Consider the following 15,478-nt stretch of genomic DNA (forward strand, 5'->3'; position numbering starts at 1 on the left):
CAAACTCAGTTTGGTCCTGTATGCCAAAATCCCTTGCCCTCCTCAGGAGCTGCAGAGTTGGGTAAGAGCAATCAATTGAAGGAATCTGCAACAAAAAGGCAGTTAAGACTTGCAGAGATGCCCATGGGAGCATATGGGGAGAGATGGGAAGGAATGCACTGGCCTGTACCAAGTTTACAAAGCAAGCTTAACACAAACAGACAAAAAGAAAGTATCAGTACTGAGGATGGCATAAAATCCAACTGTGCCAGCATTCAGCTTGTTAATTATCCTCCAGATCACCTCCCCTCTAAATTCACTGCCGGAGCAGCTCAAGTTGAATCTAAATAAATATGAGAATCAGAGGGAGACTCGGAAGTCAATACTGTGAACTAACTCCTTCTACAAATGGATTTTCATTACCACAGGGGCAGGCGCCAGTGTCCAGAAAGCACCACAACAAGGGCAATTATTTGCTGGCAGTGCTCTGTATTCACAGGAGGTGCTTTGCCTGGTTTGCAGCAGTAAAGGGCAGCTGGGCTATCGATCAGGTCAGACGCCTGTCGCTCCTGGAGGCATCAGGGGTTTTAACAAGCCGCACAAAGGCAGTATTGGAATTGTCACAAGTTCACGCTTGGTTTGTAAGGCAATTTGAAGCAGATTTATTGACCCCCTTTCCCTTTCCTGCCATCCGCAGGGTATGGAGGAAAGCAGAGCTGTCCAGCTCAACACCTCATCAGGACCTGCCAGAAGAGGTCCCTGACAGGAGCCTCTGGAAGGGGGAAGAGCTGAGTGCTGATGCCTGCAAAGATTTCAGTAGGAAAAGCATCCAGTTGGGAGCCCAGGTGACTGCAAAAGGCTGCTCATAAGATGTACTACTTCTGTCCTTCTACAGCAAAGCCCTTTCCCAGCTGTTTCTATACCCACCGTGATCTCACCTGAGCATTTCATCCTGCCCAGCAGGGCAGGATCCAAATGAGAGCACAGGGAACTCCCTTCAGGTTTTCCTCTCCCATGCTCTGAAGCCTTTGGTTTCCTCCTCTGACACAAACAGAGGTAATAATAGGAGCAAGAGAGGACAAGGGGTTACAACAGGAAAGCACAGGGCCAGCCCACAAAATGCAGCTCCTGCCTGCCGCTGTGTGATGTGGGGAGACTGGAGTAGGTCCCACAGCCTGACTCTGCCCCCACACTGGCCAGTCACAGCATCCTCATTTCCCAGCACTGAGAGCAGAAGCTTCCTCCAATTTCCACTGTAGATTAATGCCAATAAGCTCTGAGAGTCTTAAACTTCTCCAAGCAGAGACCTTACAGGTCACATAAAAATAGAATTCAGATCACACCTAATCAGGGCACCAGCTACCCAAGCAGTCCTTCAGGGTGATAACAGCCCTTCAGGGGGATCACTTAAAAAAAAAAAATTATTTTACAGTGCACAATAAGTGGATTTTTTTAAGACTTGACAATATACAAATATAACAAGAAATATGAAAATTAAAGAGAAATTAGACTCCTTGTGAGCAGCAAAAGAGCTTTCATCTTTCAGCACTTGCTAAGAAGTTTCAGTTTCCCAATCTAGTGCCTTCTTGACAAAGCTGCTTGAGAGGAAACCCTCCTTAAGCAGTTACCCTTGCCAATTAGAGGTCACAGTAACACACTGGCTAATGCCTCCTAACTCAACTTGTGGAAGATGACAGCTTTTTGGAATATTGCCCGAGGCAGCCTTCAGCCAGTGCCAGCACACTCCCTGACCTATAAACCAGGCATTTGAACGATGAACAGCAGGGACTGAATAAAAAGAGGCAAGAGTATGAGTGAAGAATTAAATAATTAATAAAGTGTTAAGTAAAATGGCAGAGGGAGGTGAGGTGGCATCTAGCAAGAGGGGAAATGAGGAGCAAGTGCCCCTGTGATTGCATTTAAAATTCAAATCATCCTGCAACTGAGCTATCACATGTGGCCACAGCCTAAGTAGGCAGGAACAGCAGTAGGGGAGGTTAGGGTGTAATTACTTGGGCTATGATTATCAGAATTTGATGATCAGAATTAAGGAGCACTACAAAATTTCCAAGGGCTACTGAGAGCCAGAAAAGACATCTCAAAGCATATCTTTCCAGCCAAGGTGTTTGTCTAGGATTTGATTCACTTCTCCAAAGTGAATCAAAAGAATAAGCATAGACAAACAGGTCTAGATAAAAATAGAGAACAAATTGGGTGCACACCCAGAGATGAGAGAAGTTTACACTTCAGCTGTTTGCAAAAAGCCCGTCCATTTCTCATTCCCAGTTTCTTTTCAGCTTTATCTTCCTGTCTCTGCAGCACAGACAAGACCAAGAGAAGAGCTAGGGAGATGGAAATCAAACTATTCCTGGCCACAGCTAGTCTTGGTGAGGGTTTTGTCCTTCTCACTTGGTCTAAAAGATCAGTGGTTCCCTGAATCTTTATAGAGATGAAATAGAAAACAACACATGCAGGGGCTTCCACTCAGACACTTCTTCCCAACCTGAGCTTGGAGCTGCCACAAGAAGGCTGGTTTAGCCTATCACAGACCATGGAGTCTATAGCAGTAGCATAGAAGGGCCACAAAAACCTTACAGGTATTGGGCTGCCCCCCACTAGCTCCAGCACAGGGAACCAGGGATACCCCAGCCATGTGCAGCATTGGAGTCCCCAGCTGCCAAGGGGGCCACAGGACAGCACAGGTCAGTACTCCTTTAAGTTACAGCCTGGATGCACAGCATCCAAGAAGGTGGAGAAGGTTATTTCTGTTCTGTCCTCACAAGGTTATCGCAAAAAGGTCTTAGGAACACAGATACTTTGGAAAGCCCTACCCTATAGCGCCTGTATTACCCAGACAGATTCTGAGGTACAACTGTGCAATGGATCTGACACCTGCAGTTTTTTACATTACCTCCAGTGCTATCTGGTAACTCCAAGGTGCCTTAAGTAAAGGAGACTAGGTGGGAAACAGCAGCCAGAGATAAGGAGTGCTACACAACAGTCATGAACCCTCAAAACACAGCTAGAGGAATTCCCACGATTCAGGGCAACTTCAAGTGAGGAAAAACTAGAGCAGATCCTTAGGAAAAAAAAGTCACAGGTGGATTTTTTTTAACCCTTAAATATATCAACTGTTAAAGATTCAATACATCCTTGAGGGATGTTTTTTTCTGGAAGCATCTGAAGTAGCTGCTCTACTTTGCACAGGGAGGATGGTCACTGATGTAAGAGATCCACACTCATACAGTCAACCTCCAGTGCAGTTTTGTAGCCTGTAACTTCCCCTTATGAAACAAAACATCTGGAAACAACTTCTCCTGAGAACTTGACTGATTTGCTTTCTCCCACTGTACAACAGGCTCCCAAGGTAAGAGCAGTCAATAGTGACTACAGGAACTGGGTTTAAGCAATAAGCAAGTATACGCCCCAATGATCCATAAGCAGAACATGCATGATTTGCTAGGCTAAGCACTAAATTAATATAGATCTGATCAGCTGCACTGGTAAGTCAGTGTGGAATACAAGGATGTCCAGATAAGTTTAGCACCTCTAGGTAGCTCTGTGCAGCTTTGCTGTAGAAGAATAGAGCATACAGCATATTTCCCACCAAGCAGCAGGACTAGCTCCAATGCTTCTTCCAATAAGTGCCCCACTTCCCTCCCTACAGCTTCAGCAGTAATTACATCACAGAGACTGAATTTACCTCTCCTTGAGTTCTTTGCCAAAGAGAAATTGGTCAGCAGTAATCAGAGAGCATGCAGTGGAGAGGTGACACCTGCAATTTATTTCAGGTCTCAACAATAGCTCAGCCTTACAACTCAGGTTGGTTTATTGTTTTGCCTCCAGGACGAGCCAGTTGCTATTTAAGGAGTGCTGTCTAATGATCTCTCACTGAATCTAGACCTGAAGCTGCACTGTATCAGAAGTTCACATTGCATCAGTGGATTAACTGAAGCCAGACCTCAGGGATCACATGGTCCTGCCACAGTACAGCAGTAAGCCACCACACATAGTAGTTGCAGCAACAGCTATTTCTACTTGGGAGAAAAAGAGTAGAAGACCATAGCTGTGGTTCCTCCATAAGCCTCACCACCACTGCTTAGAGGCTTTAAAGCAAGTTTTCAGAATCCAGATCCACCCCTTTTTTCCAGCTAAGCAGTGATATTGCCCTTGAAGATGGGAAAATTATAGCTCACATCTGATGAGCAGCACTCACAGCACCTCTCCAGAAAAGAAGAGAAAGTAAGCATTTTTGCATGCAGTGGTTTTATTTTAAACAGTTATGCTAGGTCATATACATCCAGCTTCTAGAAAGAGTTCTTTACATTGCATACTGTGTTGAAGGATTAAGACCAACAGCAAATATTTCATGAGTACAGGCATTACGTGGATACACCATGGAAGGCCATACCTTAGACAGCTTGCTAGGGAGGTGGGGGCACTGGAGACCTTCAGGTCTGTATCTTGAGCCAATGCTCAGCCACCAGCACCAAGGAGCAGGTCCTACTGACCTCCATTACCACCTGAAATTTATTACCCAATGATTATTCAGTGTGACAGCTCCACCTTCAGCTAGGAAGTAGGGTAAAGCTATCAAAGTCCCATGCCTGCGCTCAGGGCCTTGCCCTTCACAGGGAGGAGGCAGGAGCTTCATGAGCCCCTGCCTCCTCCTGCAAGGCCTCCTCCTGCAGAGTTTCCTCCTCCTCCTGAGGAGAGAAGGGTCCCACCAGCCAGGACAAAGGCCGGTTGTCCTTCAGGTAGTCCAGCAGCTCCTCCATGTACTCCTGGATCACAGCCAGCTTCCCCCGGCTCTGGGCCAAGACACTGCTGGACAAGTCCTGGAAGGAATTTGCTGCTGAGAAAGAAGCACGAAGCTCTTCTATGGTATTAAGGGATTGTTTCACCTTATCCTGAAGGCTTGAGGGAAGGCCTTGGATTGCAGACACAATTTTACAACAGGTGATTTGCAGCTGCTGTGTGATGCTGCGTGCCATCAGCAGGGCCAGAGACTCCATCTCCTGGGAAGAGGCAGAAAGGACAAGTTCAGGAGTACATTAATTAAAGAAAAGTAAAAGGGCTCTGGGCTTCTCCTTGCTTTCCCCCAGGGAGATACCTCTGGCTCTGCAGAGCTGGCAGATCTGCTGTCTTCAGGAAACTTCCTAGTCCAGTCCAGCCACATCTGGCACAGTTTCTCCTGCCCTTCCTGAAGCTTTTTATTAAAGCCTTGCTTAAACACCTCAATCTGTGCCGGGGGAAAAAAAAAAAGTTGGTGTCAGGACACATCAGCTTGTAATCACAGGATTTTTAATCACAGCAATGAAGCTGAGGCCAAGACAACCTCTTGGTCACCTCCTGCCCTCCAACAGGGAGGCCAGGCTCTGCCTACCAGTTCAATGATGGAGTGAAGCTGTCCAAGAGCCTCCTGCATGCCCTGCCAGATCCGCTTCATTTTATCTGAAGAGTGCAGGTAGGCAAACTGGCGAAGTTCATCAGAGAGAGAGCCCAACCGCACAAAGTACCTCCTCTTCTCCTGCTGCTGCTCCACAGACATTATACCTGCATCCTCCTCAGATGCTGCCAGTTTGGCTGGGGAAAAAGACAGTACCTGTAAGCAGCTGATCAAAGGTTCTTACCAAGCGAGCTAAGAAGAGTCAGGAAACCTTGGACTAGGAGTCAGGAAGCCTCCAGCATGGCACTTCCCACTAGCCACATTCCAAAGGAATGGGGCTGACCACCCTCCAATTGATGATCCTATTACAGATAGTCACATGTTGTTTCCTGACCTAATTCCTCGTTTCCAATGGGGAGAGAGTTGTCTTCTTCTGTTCTCCCCAGCACAGCCTCTGCTCTGCTCACAGCCATCTGGCCCACTCTGGAGTCCATGACCATCCCCACACTGCTGGTTACTGCAGATCTGGCAGCTTCCACACTGCTGTGAATAGCGCCCTTAGTTGCATCTATCACCTCCATCACTCTGCTGCTCACAGCATCCTTTGCCTCTGCCACTGTGGATGACACCAGCTCTTTTGTTTCAGAGATAACCTGCAGAAGAGATTTATGTCAGGTAAGGGTTTAGGGTGAACTGCACTAGAAGGACTCTGCAGTGTCTGCTTATTATGTGCTCCTATAGGAGCTTGTACTGTGTACCTAAGGAGTATTTCATTCCTTCTGGGAAGCTACCTCACTCCCAAGCTTAGAAAACCTGCAATGACCAGCCTGGGATGCACTACCTTTAAGTCTCACCTGGTCCACTGGCTTTTGAAGGAGTGGGACCTTTTCCCCTAGTTTATCCAAACCTTTGGAGGCATACTCATTTGCTGCAGCAACTGTTTAAAAAGAAAAAAGGTGTTAAAGCTTGTGGGATAAAACAGCAGGAAAAACCAGTCCTATCTTCCAGAGGACAGTGCTCTGTAAGGAGCCTGGATCAAAGTCTCCATCCAGGCCACCAGGCCAAGCATACTCTGCTGTAAGCTGAATTTGTAGAGCAGCTTCTCTTGGTCTCCACATAGATCTATTCACTTTGATAGCAGCCAATTTTTACTTGCATGGACATAGCCACCTACACGGATTTCCCTCCTGTAGGTCCTTGAATAAAGTTCAAGTGTAGTCCTTACCTCTATAAAAGGAAAAAAAAAATGCCCCAAACCCCAGTATGCCAAGGATCCAGGATCAAGTAGTAACCAACAGGATAGGGATGACCTCTTTTTTCACTTTAAGTCCAGAGAGGGTTTTTCCTGCAGCCTCCGCAAAGGTGCAAGAAGCTAGCTATGAGCAACTGATATACAAGACTTTGGACCTGGCAAGATCAGCTTTAGAGCAGCCAAACTCAATACTTATCTTCCAGGGAGAACATCCCTCAATCACATTACCCAGAGTAAGACTCAGCTTTTTGACATTATAAAAAAGTCTGGAGTTGTCCTTTTACTATGGAGAAGGAGAGGTGCATTCCCACACCCTAGGGCTCCTTTCAGAGCTGGAAGGAGAGAGAGACCTTCAGAGGCAGGTGCAGACCTCCCTTTCCCCAGGGAGTTACCTTGAGGCTCCAGTGTAGTCAGAAGTGGCTGCACACAGCTGGCTGTGGCTTCTGTCATGCTCTTCACTCCTTTCTCTGCTGCATCACAGACAGACCTGATGTAGGGGTAGCTCTCCTTAGTGGATGCATAAGCTGTAGAAACCATGTCACAGGCAGAGCTGACAAAGGTCAGGCTACCCATCTGATTTACTGCATCCTAAAAGGGGAAAGTAGTCATGAAGCTTGCAAACATGACACTGAGCATGCAACTATGTGGTGTTGCACCAAAATTTCAACTTGCCTGTTCAAGTCACCTGCCATTAGGTAAGCAAGACAAGCCTTGCTTAGACATTTGCCTTAAAGTCCACAAGCAGACTTTAAAACACCTGTGGAGCGCTGACACTTATATCCAGTCCATCATGGAGAGGTTTTCCTCCAGTGCAACACTACCCAATGGACTTCTGAGTCCACAGACAACCTCAGTGCTTCTGGACACATATCCAGTTCTAGTTCATTTTGTAGAGCTATTTAACAACCCAGCACCCCAGAGAGAGCTTCACCTAAACAGGATCAGGTAGGTTGTACACAAACAGGCTTTACACTGCTCTGCAACAAGCATGAAGTTGGTCATGGGGAACAAGGCAAGCACAGGGGGTTCCTGGGCTGCTGGAACATGGAAACCTTTCCACAGGAGCATTGCCAGTAGCAAGCCAGGCTCTTGGCTACAGTATGAGATGAACATCTCCCCTAGCCAAGGACCAGGCCATTTCACTTAGCCTAAGAGGTTATCCCAAGGGCCCTCATGCGTACCTGGGGCTGTGCTGCCACCCCTATTTGCAGAGGGGCGGTAAGGCACAGACTGAGCAGAGACATTCTTTCCTCCACACAGGCCACAGCAGGGCCACCTGCTCATACATGCACCCCAGAGCTGCCACTCATTTCATCTCACACAAAGCACCTACCTGTTGCTCCTCTTCCTTCATCTCTGGGGAGCTCTTCACAGCTTCCTCTTTATCAGGCATAGCAGAGGCCATCGCAGCTGCAATGCAAGTAGTACCATGGTTTAAGAGAAATTCAACCAAACCACTAGCAAGCCTCCAGAGGAGCTCCCCTTCCTAACATAATCAGGAGATTTTTTTTTTGGTGTCCATTAAGGACAGATCCCAGAATGAGTCTCACGGAAACAAAGTTGTGTTTTTACAATAGAAGGTGTTTTTACAGTGGAAAATTCCACTAACCTTGTACATTCAAAAGTGATTGTGCAGGCACAACAGTAGCATAGCAGCAGGGAGTATGTTAAGAAGATAAGGTCCTGCTGTCCCAAAACAAGGAGGATAGCTAAGAAAAACAGGATGAACAGTGTGAAATCAGTAAGAAAAAAAAAACAAGTCACAGGCCCTCTAATCACAACAGAAGGGGAAAAAAAAGGAAAAGGAGAAATTAACAGTTGGTTAAATAGAGTTGGACACATACGGTATAGTAGTAAATGTGAAGTAGGTTGTGAACCTGTAGCACTCAGCCAGTGAGGAACAGGGAAGGAATCAAGCATCAGGTAGTAGAGAATGTAAGGTTTTGGTATACTTTTAACATGCACCCCTGCTTGCAGGATGTCTGCCATTGCAATCCAATTGCAAATAAAAATAGCTTCAAAGACGACCCTGTCTGAGAAATTGAGATACTTCTCACAGTCCCCTCCCCTTATAGGGGAAAAGGGTCTAGGGAATTTCCAAAGCCAGCTAATATTTAGGTTTCACATTGCCCTCATTCCCCTTATATGAAGGAAGCCTTTCCCCATTCTAGATCTCTGTTAGAGAGAGATCATATCAATAGTGAGCACTCTGCTTAGGAGAGGGATCTGGTACCTCTTTCCTCCCCACCAAGGCTTAGAGAAGCTTTTGCACTAGGGGAGGGGTAGTAACAGCAGATTTAGAGGAAAGAGGGGAAAAAAGAAAAAGAAAAGAGAGACACAGAGGGACAGCAGAAATCTGCTCTGCTGCCAAAAGCACAGCCCAACCCCACCCAGCTTTCCACACAACACCAGCACAGGCCATACCTAACCTTTCAATCAGGATCACAGGCAATCATGTATTAATTAAGACTCATTTCACTCTGTGATTAAACAAGGTAAGACACATCTAAACATGAACCTGGAGGTCACAAAACAGTTACAGCCTCACCAACCAAAAGCTTTCCCTCCTGTAGCAAACAGTACCTTTTTCTCCCTGTTGAAGGTAAGCAGATAACCAGCAAGAAGGAACCAGGCACCACACCATGCTGCCCCCCTGCTCCCTGCCTTTATATGCTGGATGGGGAAGTGAGCTGGGGAGGGACCCGAGTGACTGACAGCTCTGGGAAGCAGCAGAAAGGACCCAGGGTCTGTCCTGGCCTATGAGAAGTGGAAAGGGGCAGTGATGGGTCCTGCAGTGTCTCATTAATTGCTCTGTAATCAAGCAGGTACACCTGGCTCTGGGCAGGGGAGCTTCTTTCAGAGGTTCCTGCAAATGGAGAGAAGCAAGGTTGGTGTAGCCTTCTATGGCCTTACATGAGCTTCCACAACCTTTTGTGATCATCTTCTAATATCTTGCTTCAGGTCATGGGTACAGTCTGGAAATAGCAATTTGTTGCCTTTTTTTATTATTATTATTGGTAAATAATAACCAGAAAAGAAAGGGAAATAAAGAGATCTAGAGAAGGGCTTCACTCCTAATGTGGGATTCCTTTTGCTTTTATCTGACAGTGCTTGAAGTTTAATGCTGGAAATACTGGAAAAAGGGAAACACCACTCCCCTTTTAAAAAGGTAGAAAGGGGGTCCTGGGAAACTACAGACCAGTGAGCCTCACCTCTGTGCCTGGCAAGATCATGGAAAATATCCTCCTGGAAGCAATGTCAAGGCACATGCAAGACAAGGAGGTGATCCGAGACAGCCAGCATGGCTTCACCAAGGGCAAATCATGCCTGACCAACTGGTGGCTTTCTATGGTGGAGTGACTGCATCAGTTGACAGAGGAAAACCAACCAATGTCATCTACCTGGACTTCTGCAAGGCCTTTGATATGGTCCCACATGACATCCTGGCCTCCAAATTGGAGAAAGATGTGTTTGACGGGTGGGACATTCAGTGGGTAAGGAATTGAAGGAAATTGAAGGAAAGGAACGTCATTGCAGCCTTTCAATACTTGAAGGAGGCATATAAAAAAAGATGGAGTGCAACTCTCTGCTCAATCAGATATTGACAGGAGGAGGTGGAATGGTTTAAAACTAAAAGAAGGGAGTTTTAGATTAGTGGTTAGAAGGAAATTTTTCACCCAGTTGATGGTGAGGCACTGGAACAGGTTTCCCAGAGAGGTTGTGGATGCCCCATCTCTGGAGGTGTTCAAGACCAGGTTAGATGAGGCCCTGAGCAACCTGATCTAGTGGGTGCCATCGCTATGGCAGGGGTGTTGGAACCGGATGATCTTGGTGATCCCTTCCAAACTGAGCCATTCTGTGACTCTATGATTCTAGGGGAAACTGGGGTCCCATGATCCATCCCCGTCAGCAGAGCTTCACCTGTTTGCAGAAAGACTCCTGAGTCTCTCACCAGGACCAGGGTCCTTCCTGGTGGTGGTGGGCATGGTCAGCAGGAAGGGGCAGCCAGCAGCATCTGGCTCCTGCAATGATTCTCCCTGTATGCAATTTAGTGGCTTTAAAATACAGAAATACTAACATCAGCTGAGAAGCTTATACTGAAGCTGCTTGTAGTCCCATCAAAAATTTCTGAGTGGGGTGGGATTTTCATCCCACCAAGAGTCACCACTTTACTTATGCATCATCCAACATTTCAGCAAGCCTGTTAATGAGTGGGAGTTCAGCACTGAACCTGTGCAGGATCTGGGTAGATGAGAGTTTGCTTTGTTTGCAGGAGAACACATAAAACATTTGTGTTACAACCTGCATCCAGCACCCCAGCTCCTCGAATACAGCATCTGTCATTGCTTTCATTTAAAAAGAAAATCAAAAGAAAAAAAAAAAAAAAAAAAGCTGTGAGTAGGTGGCACCAGTGAAACAGCAACATGGATCTGCTCCGTAGTTACCTGCCAGAGGAACGTGGATCCCAGCAGCAGAGCAGACAGGACTGGCACCCACCCACACAGTGAGTTAAATTGCCTTCCTCTCTTCCCAGTATTCATGAGCTCACTCCCAGCCAGCATCCATCAGGATACCATGGCAGCTACAAAGCCCTTTCCCTGTGCAGGGAGCTGCCTGTTCTCTGCTCCCACAGCAGAGCAAGTGCCCCAAGGCAGCCTGTGCCCCACACCAACCTTTGCAACCCCTGTTTCCCATGTGCACAAGGGCCGATGATGCACAGAGCCCTGGAAGCCCCTCCAGAGCCTCAGGTCTCAGTCAGGGCTTTAGAGGCTTCAACCGGTGCTTAACATTTGTGGTGTGGTCCCTCCAGGAGCCAGTCCTGTTACCGGGAGGTGAAATTGAGAAATACAGCAGCCCTGTTTGCCCGCAGGGGCAGAATTTCTGCCCACATACACCAAGCTAATGGAAAGGAGACAGAACAGCAAGGGTGGCTGCAAATGATGCTTGTGTTGGCAGTCAGCAAACACAGATCCTTTTGGCAGGAGCTGAGCAGGACTCCTGCTTGCTGCCGGAGCCAGATAAAGATGGTGGTGGATTGGTATGTGGCAGAACAGTGGGGAGCAGGAAATGCGAAACCTGGGAGGAAAACAGACTTTAGCCAGTCCTTTATAAACACAAAACAGCCACCCTCGTAAATCCAGACAGCTCAAATGCAACAGAGGTAATAACAAATCCTTCCTAGTGAGATGATTAAAAATAAATCTAAGATTTCTATAACCTCTCTCCTTTGTGAAGTTTAAGAGGGAACCCAGGCAGTCCTTAGCCTGTCCTGACCCTACCCACGCCCCAAGTGCATAGCGCGGTGGCAGAGATGGGGTGAGTGTGCAAGGATGAAGGGAGTGTGCCAACATGGTGCAGGATGGCCTAACCACAGGGACACAGGGGCAGCTCCAGGAAGAGCAGGGGTGAGCAGTGGCTCCCACCTTGCGGTGTGCCTGGTGGTAGAAAGTCCCCTGGGCCTGCAGAAGGAATTGAATACAGATCTACCATAACTGTAGTAACGCATTTGCACCAGCAATTATATATCACTACATGTATTTTTGCATTAAGGTAGGGCTACAGGTTTTGAGAAGAACATACAGGTGCTGAATATCCACTGGGGGGGGAAAAAAAAAAAAAAAAAAGGTGACTTGGAAAAAATGTTTGGCTGGATGAGCTCAAACAGACACTGACTTGGTTGCTTCTGTTTTGGCAGCAATGGTTATAGGCATGTGTAAAAACAGAGTTTTGTGTTCCCATATAACATTATTGATGAGCTATAAGATCTGAGGTTATTTCAAGGGCTCTTCATTTCTACCTAAGTCTTTCTGATGTGCCACTCTTCAGGTCTGGGTGCATGTGCCCTTGTACCTCTTATCTACAGTTCTCCTTATGTCTGTGGATGGTGAAGATTATCAGTAATTTAGCCACTGTGATGATGGACCCTAAGCACCGTACATTCTAATTTTTATACTAAATAAAAGGCATTACCTGTGGTTTCTTGAGTGCATTTAATGGCAAACTCAGTGTTAGAAAAAGGAAAAGCCACTTCTGAATGGCCCTAGCTGCACAAAGATCACAATGTCATGCAGTTTTCTGGATGATGAGCTTGGGCAGGGCTGTAAAATGAGCCTGTTGTAACAGCCAGAAAACTGCTGGCAAGTGAGATGCTGGAAGCTAGTCCAACAAACCTGGAGGTTCTGACATACCGTCTTTCCTCAGAGCTCGCTATCACCATAACAGAGAATATGAGAGCAGTCAGAGTCTAAATTCCTGTTGTGCTCCCTTGTAACTTTCCTGAAAAAGAGGAAAAATTCCTCCGAGTACTCGCTGTCCTCCAGACGAGCCCTGAAGCGGTGGTGAACATCATGTCAGAGGATCCAGCTCCCCGGAACACCTCAAGGAAGCAGTGTTTGTGCCATTTGCCTTTGAGTTTATATTTCACTTTCTGCCTTGGGACAAGACAGCAGCATTGCTGAAGCACATCACTCCCTGCACAGCAGTGGCTGCCAGCACACACCTCTCACTGCTCCCTGTGTCCACAGCCTCGAGTGCCCTGCGTGCAGCAGTGGCATTACGCCAGCCGTAGTGCCCAGGCTGGGTCTTGTGGTGTTGGGGAGTCAGACAAGTGGGTCCTCCACCCGACAGAACAACAGGCAAGGCTTTGGGTGATCAGAGTGATAATGAGGTTTGTTCCCTCGTATGGGGACAGAAAGACCTTTGGTGTCTTGAGCTGTTCATGCAGCTTCTCTGCCTGAGCTGAGTCTCCCAAGGATGTTTACTTCCAACTTTTTTTTTCCAGGAGATGAGCTCCATCTGTCACAACAAGAGCCTTAGGAGGGCCCCAGACTCTCTCGGGAGGAAGGCGGCTCTTGCTGTCCCACACCTGTCAGGTGCACTGAGGCACTGAGGATGGATCCCGAAACCCTGCAGGTTTCCCAGAGAAAGAAGACATTCATGTTTCTGTTCCTGTGCTGAGCTTGAGCTGCTTTACAAAAGAAAGCCAGGCAGCTGGACCTCTCTCTTAGCTCCCTTTAGCTGCCTTCAGAGGAGAGAAGAACTGATTACAAAGAGGCAGATGCATCAACCTGACTCAACCCCTGAACTCCTGCAGAAAGCCCTTCAAAACCATACTGACTTCCAAGAACCTGCTGCTGTCCCCTCTCATGCCCTCTCTTTACTACTTAGTTCATTTTGAAAGCAGGATGTTTTGCTAAGCCCTCTTGGCAGAAGAAAAGCTCCTACAGAGGCAGAAAACAGCGAGCAATTTCATGTTACAGGTCTGCTGGCTTTAGGACCAAAAGGCATGACCTAGTGCTTTGTGTCACGGGGGAGCAGAGACTTTCTGCTTGGAAATTGCTGCTCAGATCCTTTGTAGTATTGACTGAGCCTTTCTGTCTTGGAAAAGTGTAATGAGTGTGATATCTGTCTGCCTGCTGCAGCTGGGTTTCAGCAGCTGGGTAGTTACAGTGACAACTGCCCAACGCTGCCTTCCTTGGCCAAAGCTGCAGAGCAGCTGTGCCTGCAAGGAAGATAAAGATGAACATTCAGCATCAGAAATGGGGGGGACAGAAGAGGGGGACAAGAAAAGGCAGCCAGAATGGGCATTGCCATTACCTTTTTCTCATAGGCAGCACAATTCATGCAGAGAAACTCGGGAAGCTGGTGGTGTTGAACTGGAGAATCCTCTGCTGCTTGGGCATTGTGAGATATGTTCATCTGATTCGTGTCAGTATGGAACAATGCTAGGGCCGTGTGGTATGATGAATGCGACCTTCTGTCTTACATACCCTCGTATAACCACAAGTCTAAGAAAAACAGAGTGGTTAATGTATATAATTCTTTTATCTTGCAAAGGAATGTTTTAGCAATTTGTGTCAATAGAGAGCTTGAAGGGAAATGTATTTGTAGACTTTTCCTTGGAGTCTCTGATATCTGGGGGGGGGGGTTCAGAATAACTGCTAACTATTATGACTATTGCATGGGACACTATGCAAGTCTCTGCTGTCTGGCCAGGAGATTAAGGAGACGGGGAGAGCTGAAAAACAACTAAAAGACAAAGCTTGCAGGGGATGTTGCACACGGCTCTGACATACAGCCAAGCTGGACAAAGGAGAAGGACAAGAGGGAGGAAGACTATGAGCCTTCAGCACGAGAGACCCCCAGACACTCCCAGAGGGACCACCTGAGACTGATACGCATGCTCCAGTAGGAGGGTTTGGATTCTGGAAACTAATTATAATAACCCTTTTTTTTTTAAGAAGTAGTAATGAATATGTATTAGACTAGGAGCATAAAAATCAGCTACTTGACGTAACTGGTGTGTGTCTTGGTGGAGCAGAGACTCCTGGTGCACCCAGCGCTGTTTGCTTACCTCTATTCCTTTAATAAATTGTAAACTTTGATTATAGTCCTATTTTGAAGACTGAACCATTTATCACAGGCACTGATGGTCAGGGTAGAAAAAAATGTTGTTATTTCTGTTTTTGTTGTGTGGTTTTTGTTTTTTTTTCATTTTGTTTTGTTTTGTTTTTTTTCCTTTACTTGGTGGTACTCATCTGAACTACGCTGGATAAGGAAGAAAAATATGTTTGTCTGTAGGCTGGCAGTGAACTCCTCAGCACTGCAGGTGAGTGCTCAGCTTTTCCCCTCTGCATCTGAAATCTTCTTGGGTTGTGTGTGCATGTGGCTGGCAGATTGGTTTTTCTTCCTATCACTGCTGAGACCACCTATAGCTGGGGAAAGACACTGCCCAGGGTGGGGATGGGGAGGGCGCAGGTGCTGCTGTGCTGAGCAGGCAGAAGTCTTGTGCAGAAGTTGTGGAGGGCAACTGGACCCAAAGGTCTGCTCCAGCCCATGCTGGAGAAATCAAAGAACCA

At 46.9% G+C, this 15,478-nt stretch overlaps 1 protein-coding gene across 1 annotated transcript; it reads right to left on the bottom strand.

Moving 5' to 3' along the window:
* Positions 1–4,607: 4,607 nt before the first annotated feature.
* On the bottom strand, positions 4,608–8,025 carry LOC311215639 (perilipin-3-like; the record flags this gene model as incomplete). The annotated part of the gene is made up of 7 exons (XM_084296915.1): positions 4,608–4,997; positions 5,093–5,221; positions 5,366–5,565; positions 5,763–6,021; positions 6,223–6,305; positions 7,013–7,208; positions 7,954–8,025. The coding sequence occupies 7 exons, from the start codon at positions 8,023–8,025 to the stop codon at positions 4,608–4,610; spliced, it is 1,329 nt and encodes a 442-aa protein (XP_084153041.1).
* Positions 8,026–15,478: the final 7,453 nt, after the last annotated feature.

Source organism: Netta rufina (genome assembly GCF_964035555.1).
Source record: "Netta rufina genome assembly, chromosome: 16".
Lineage (NCBI taxonomy): Eukaryota > Metazoa > Chordata > Aves > Anseriformes > Anatidae > Netta > Netta rufina.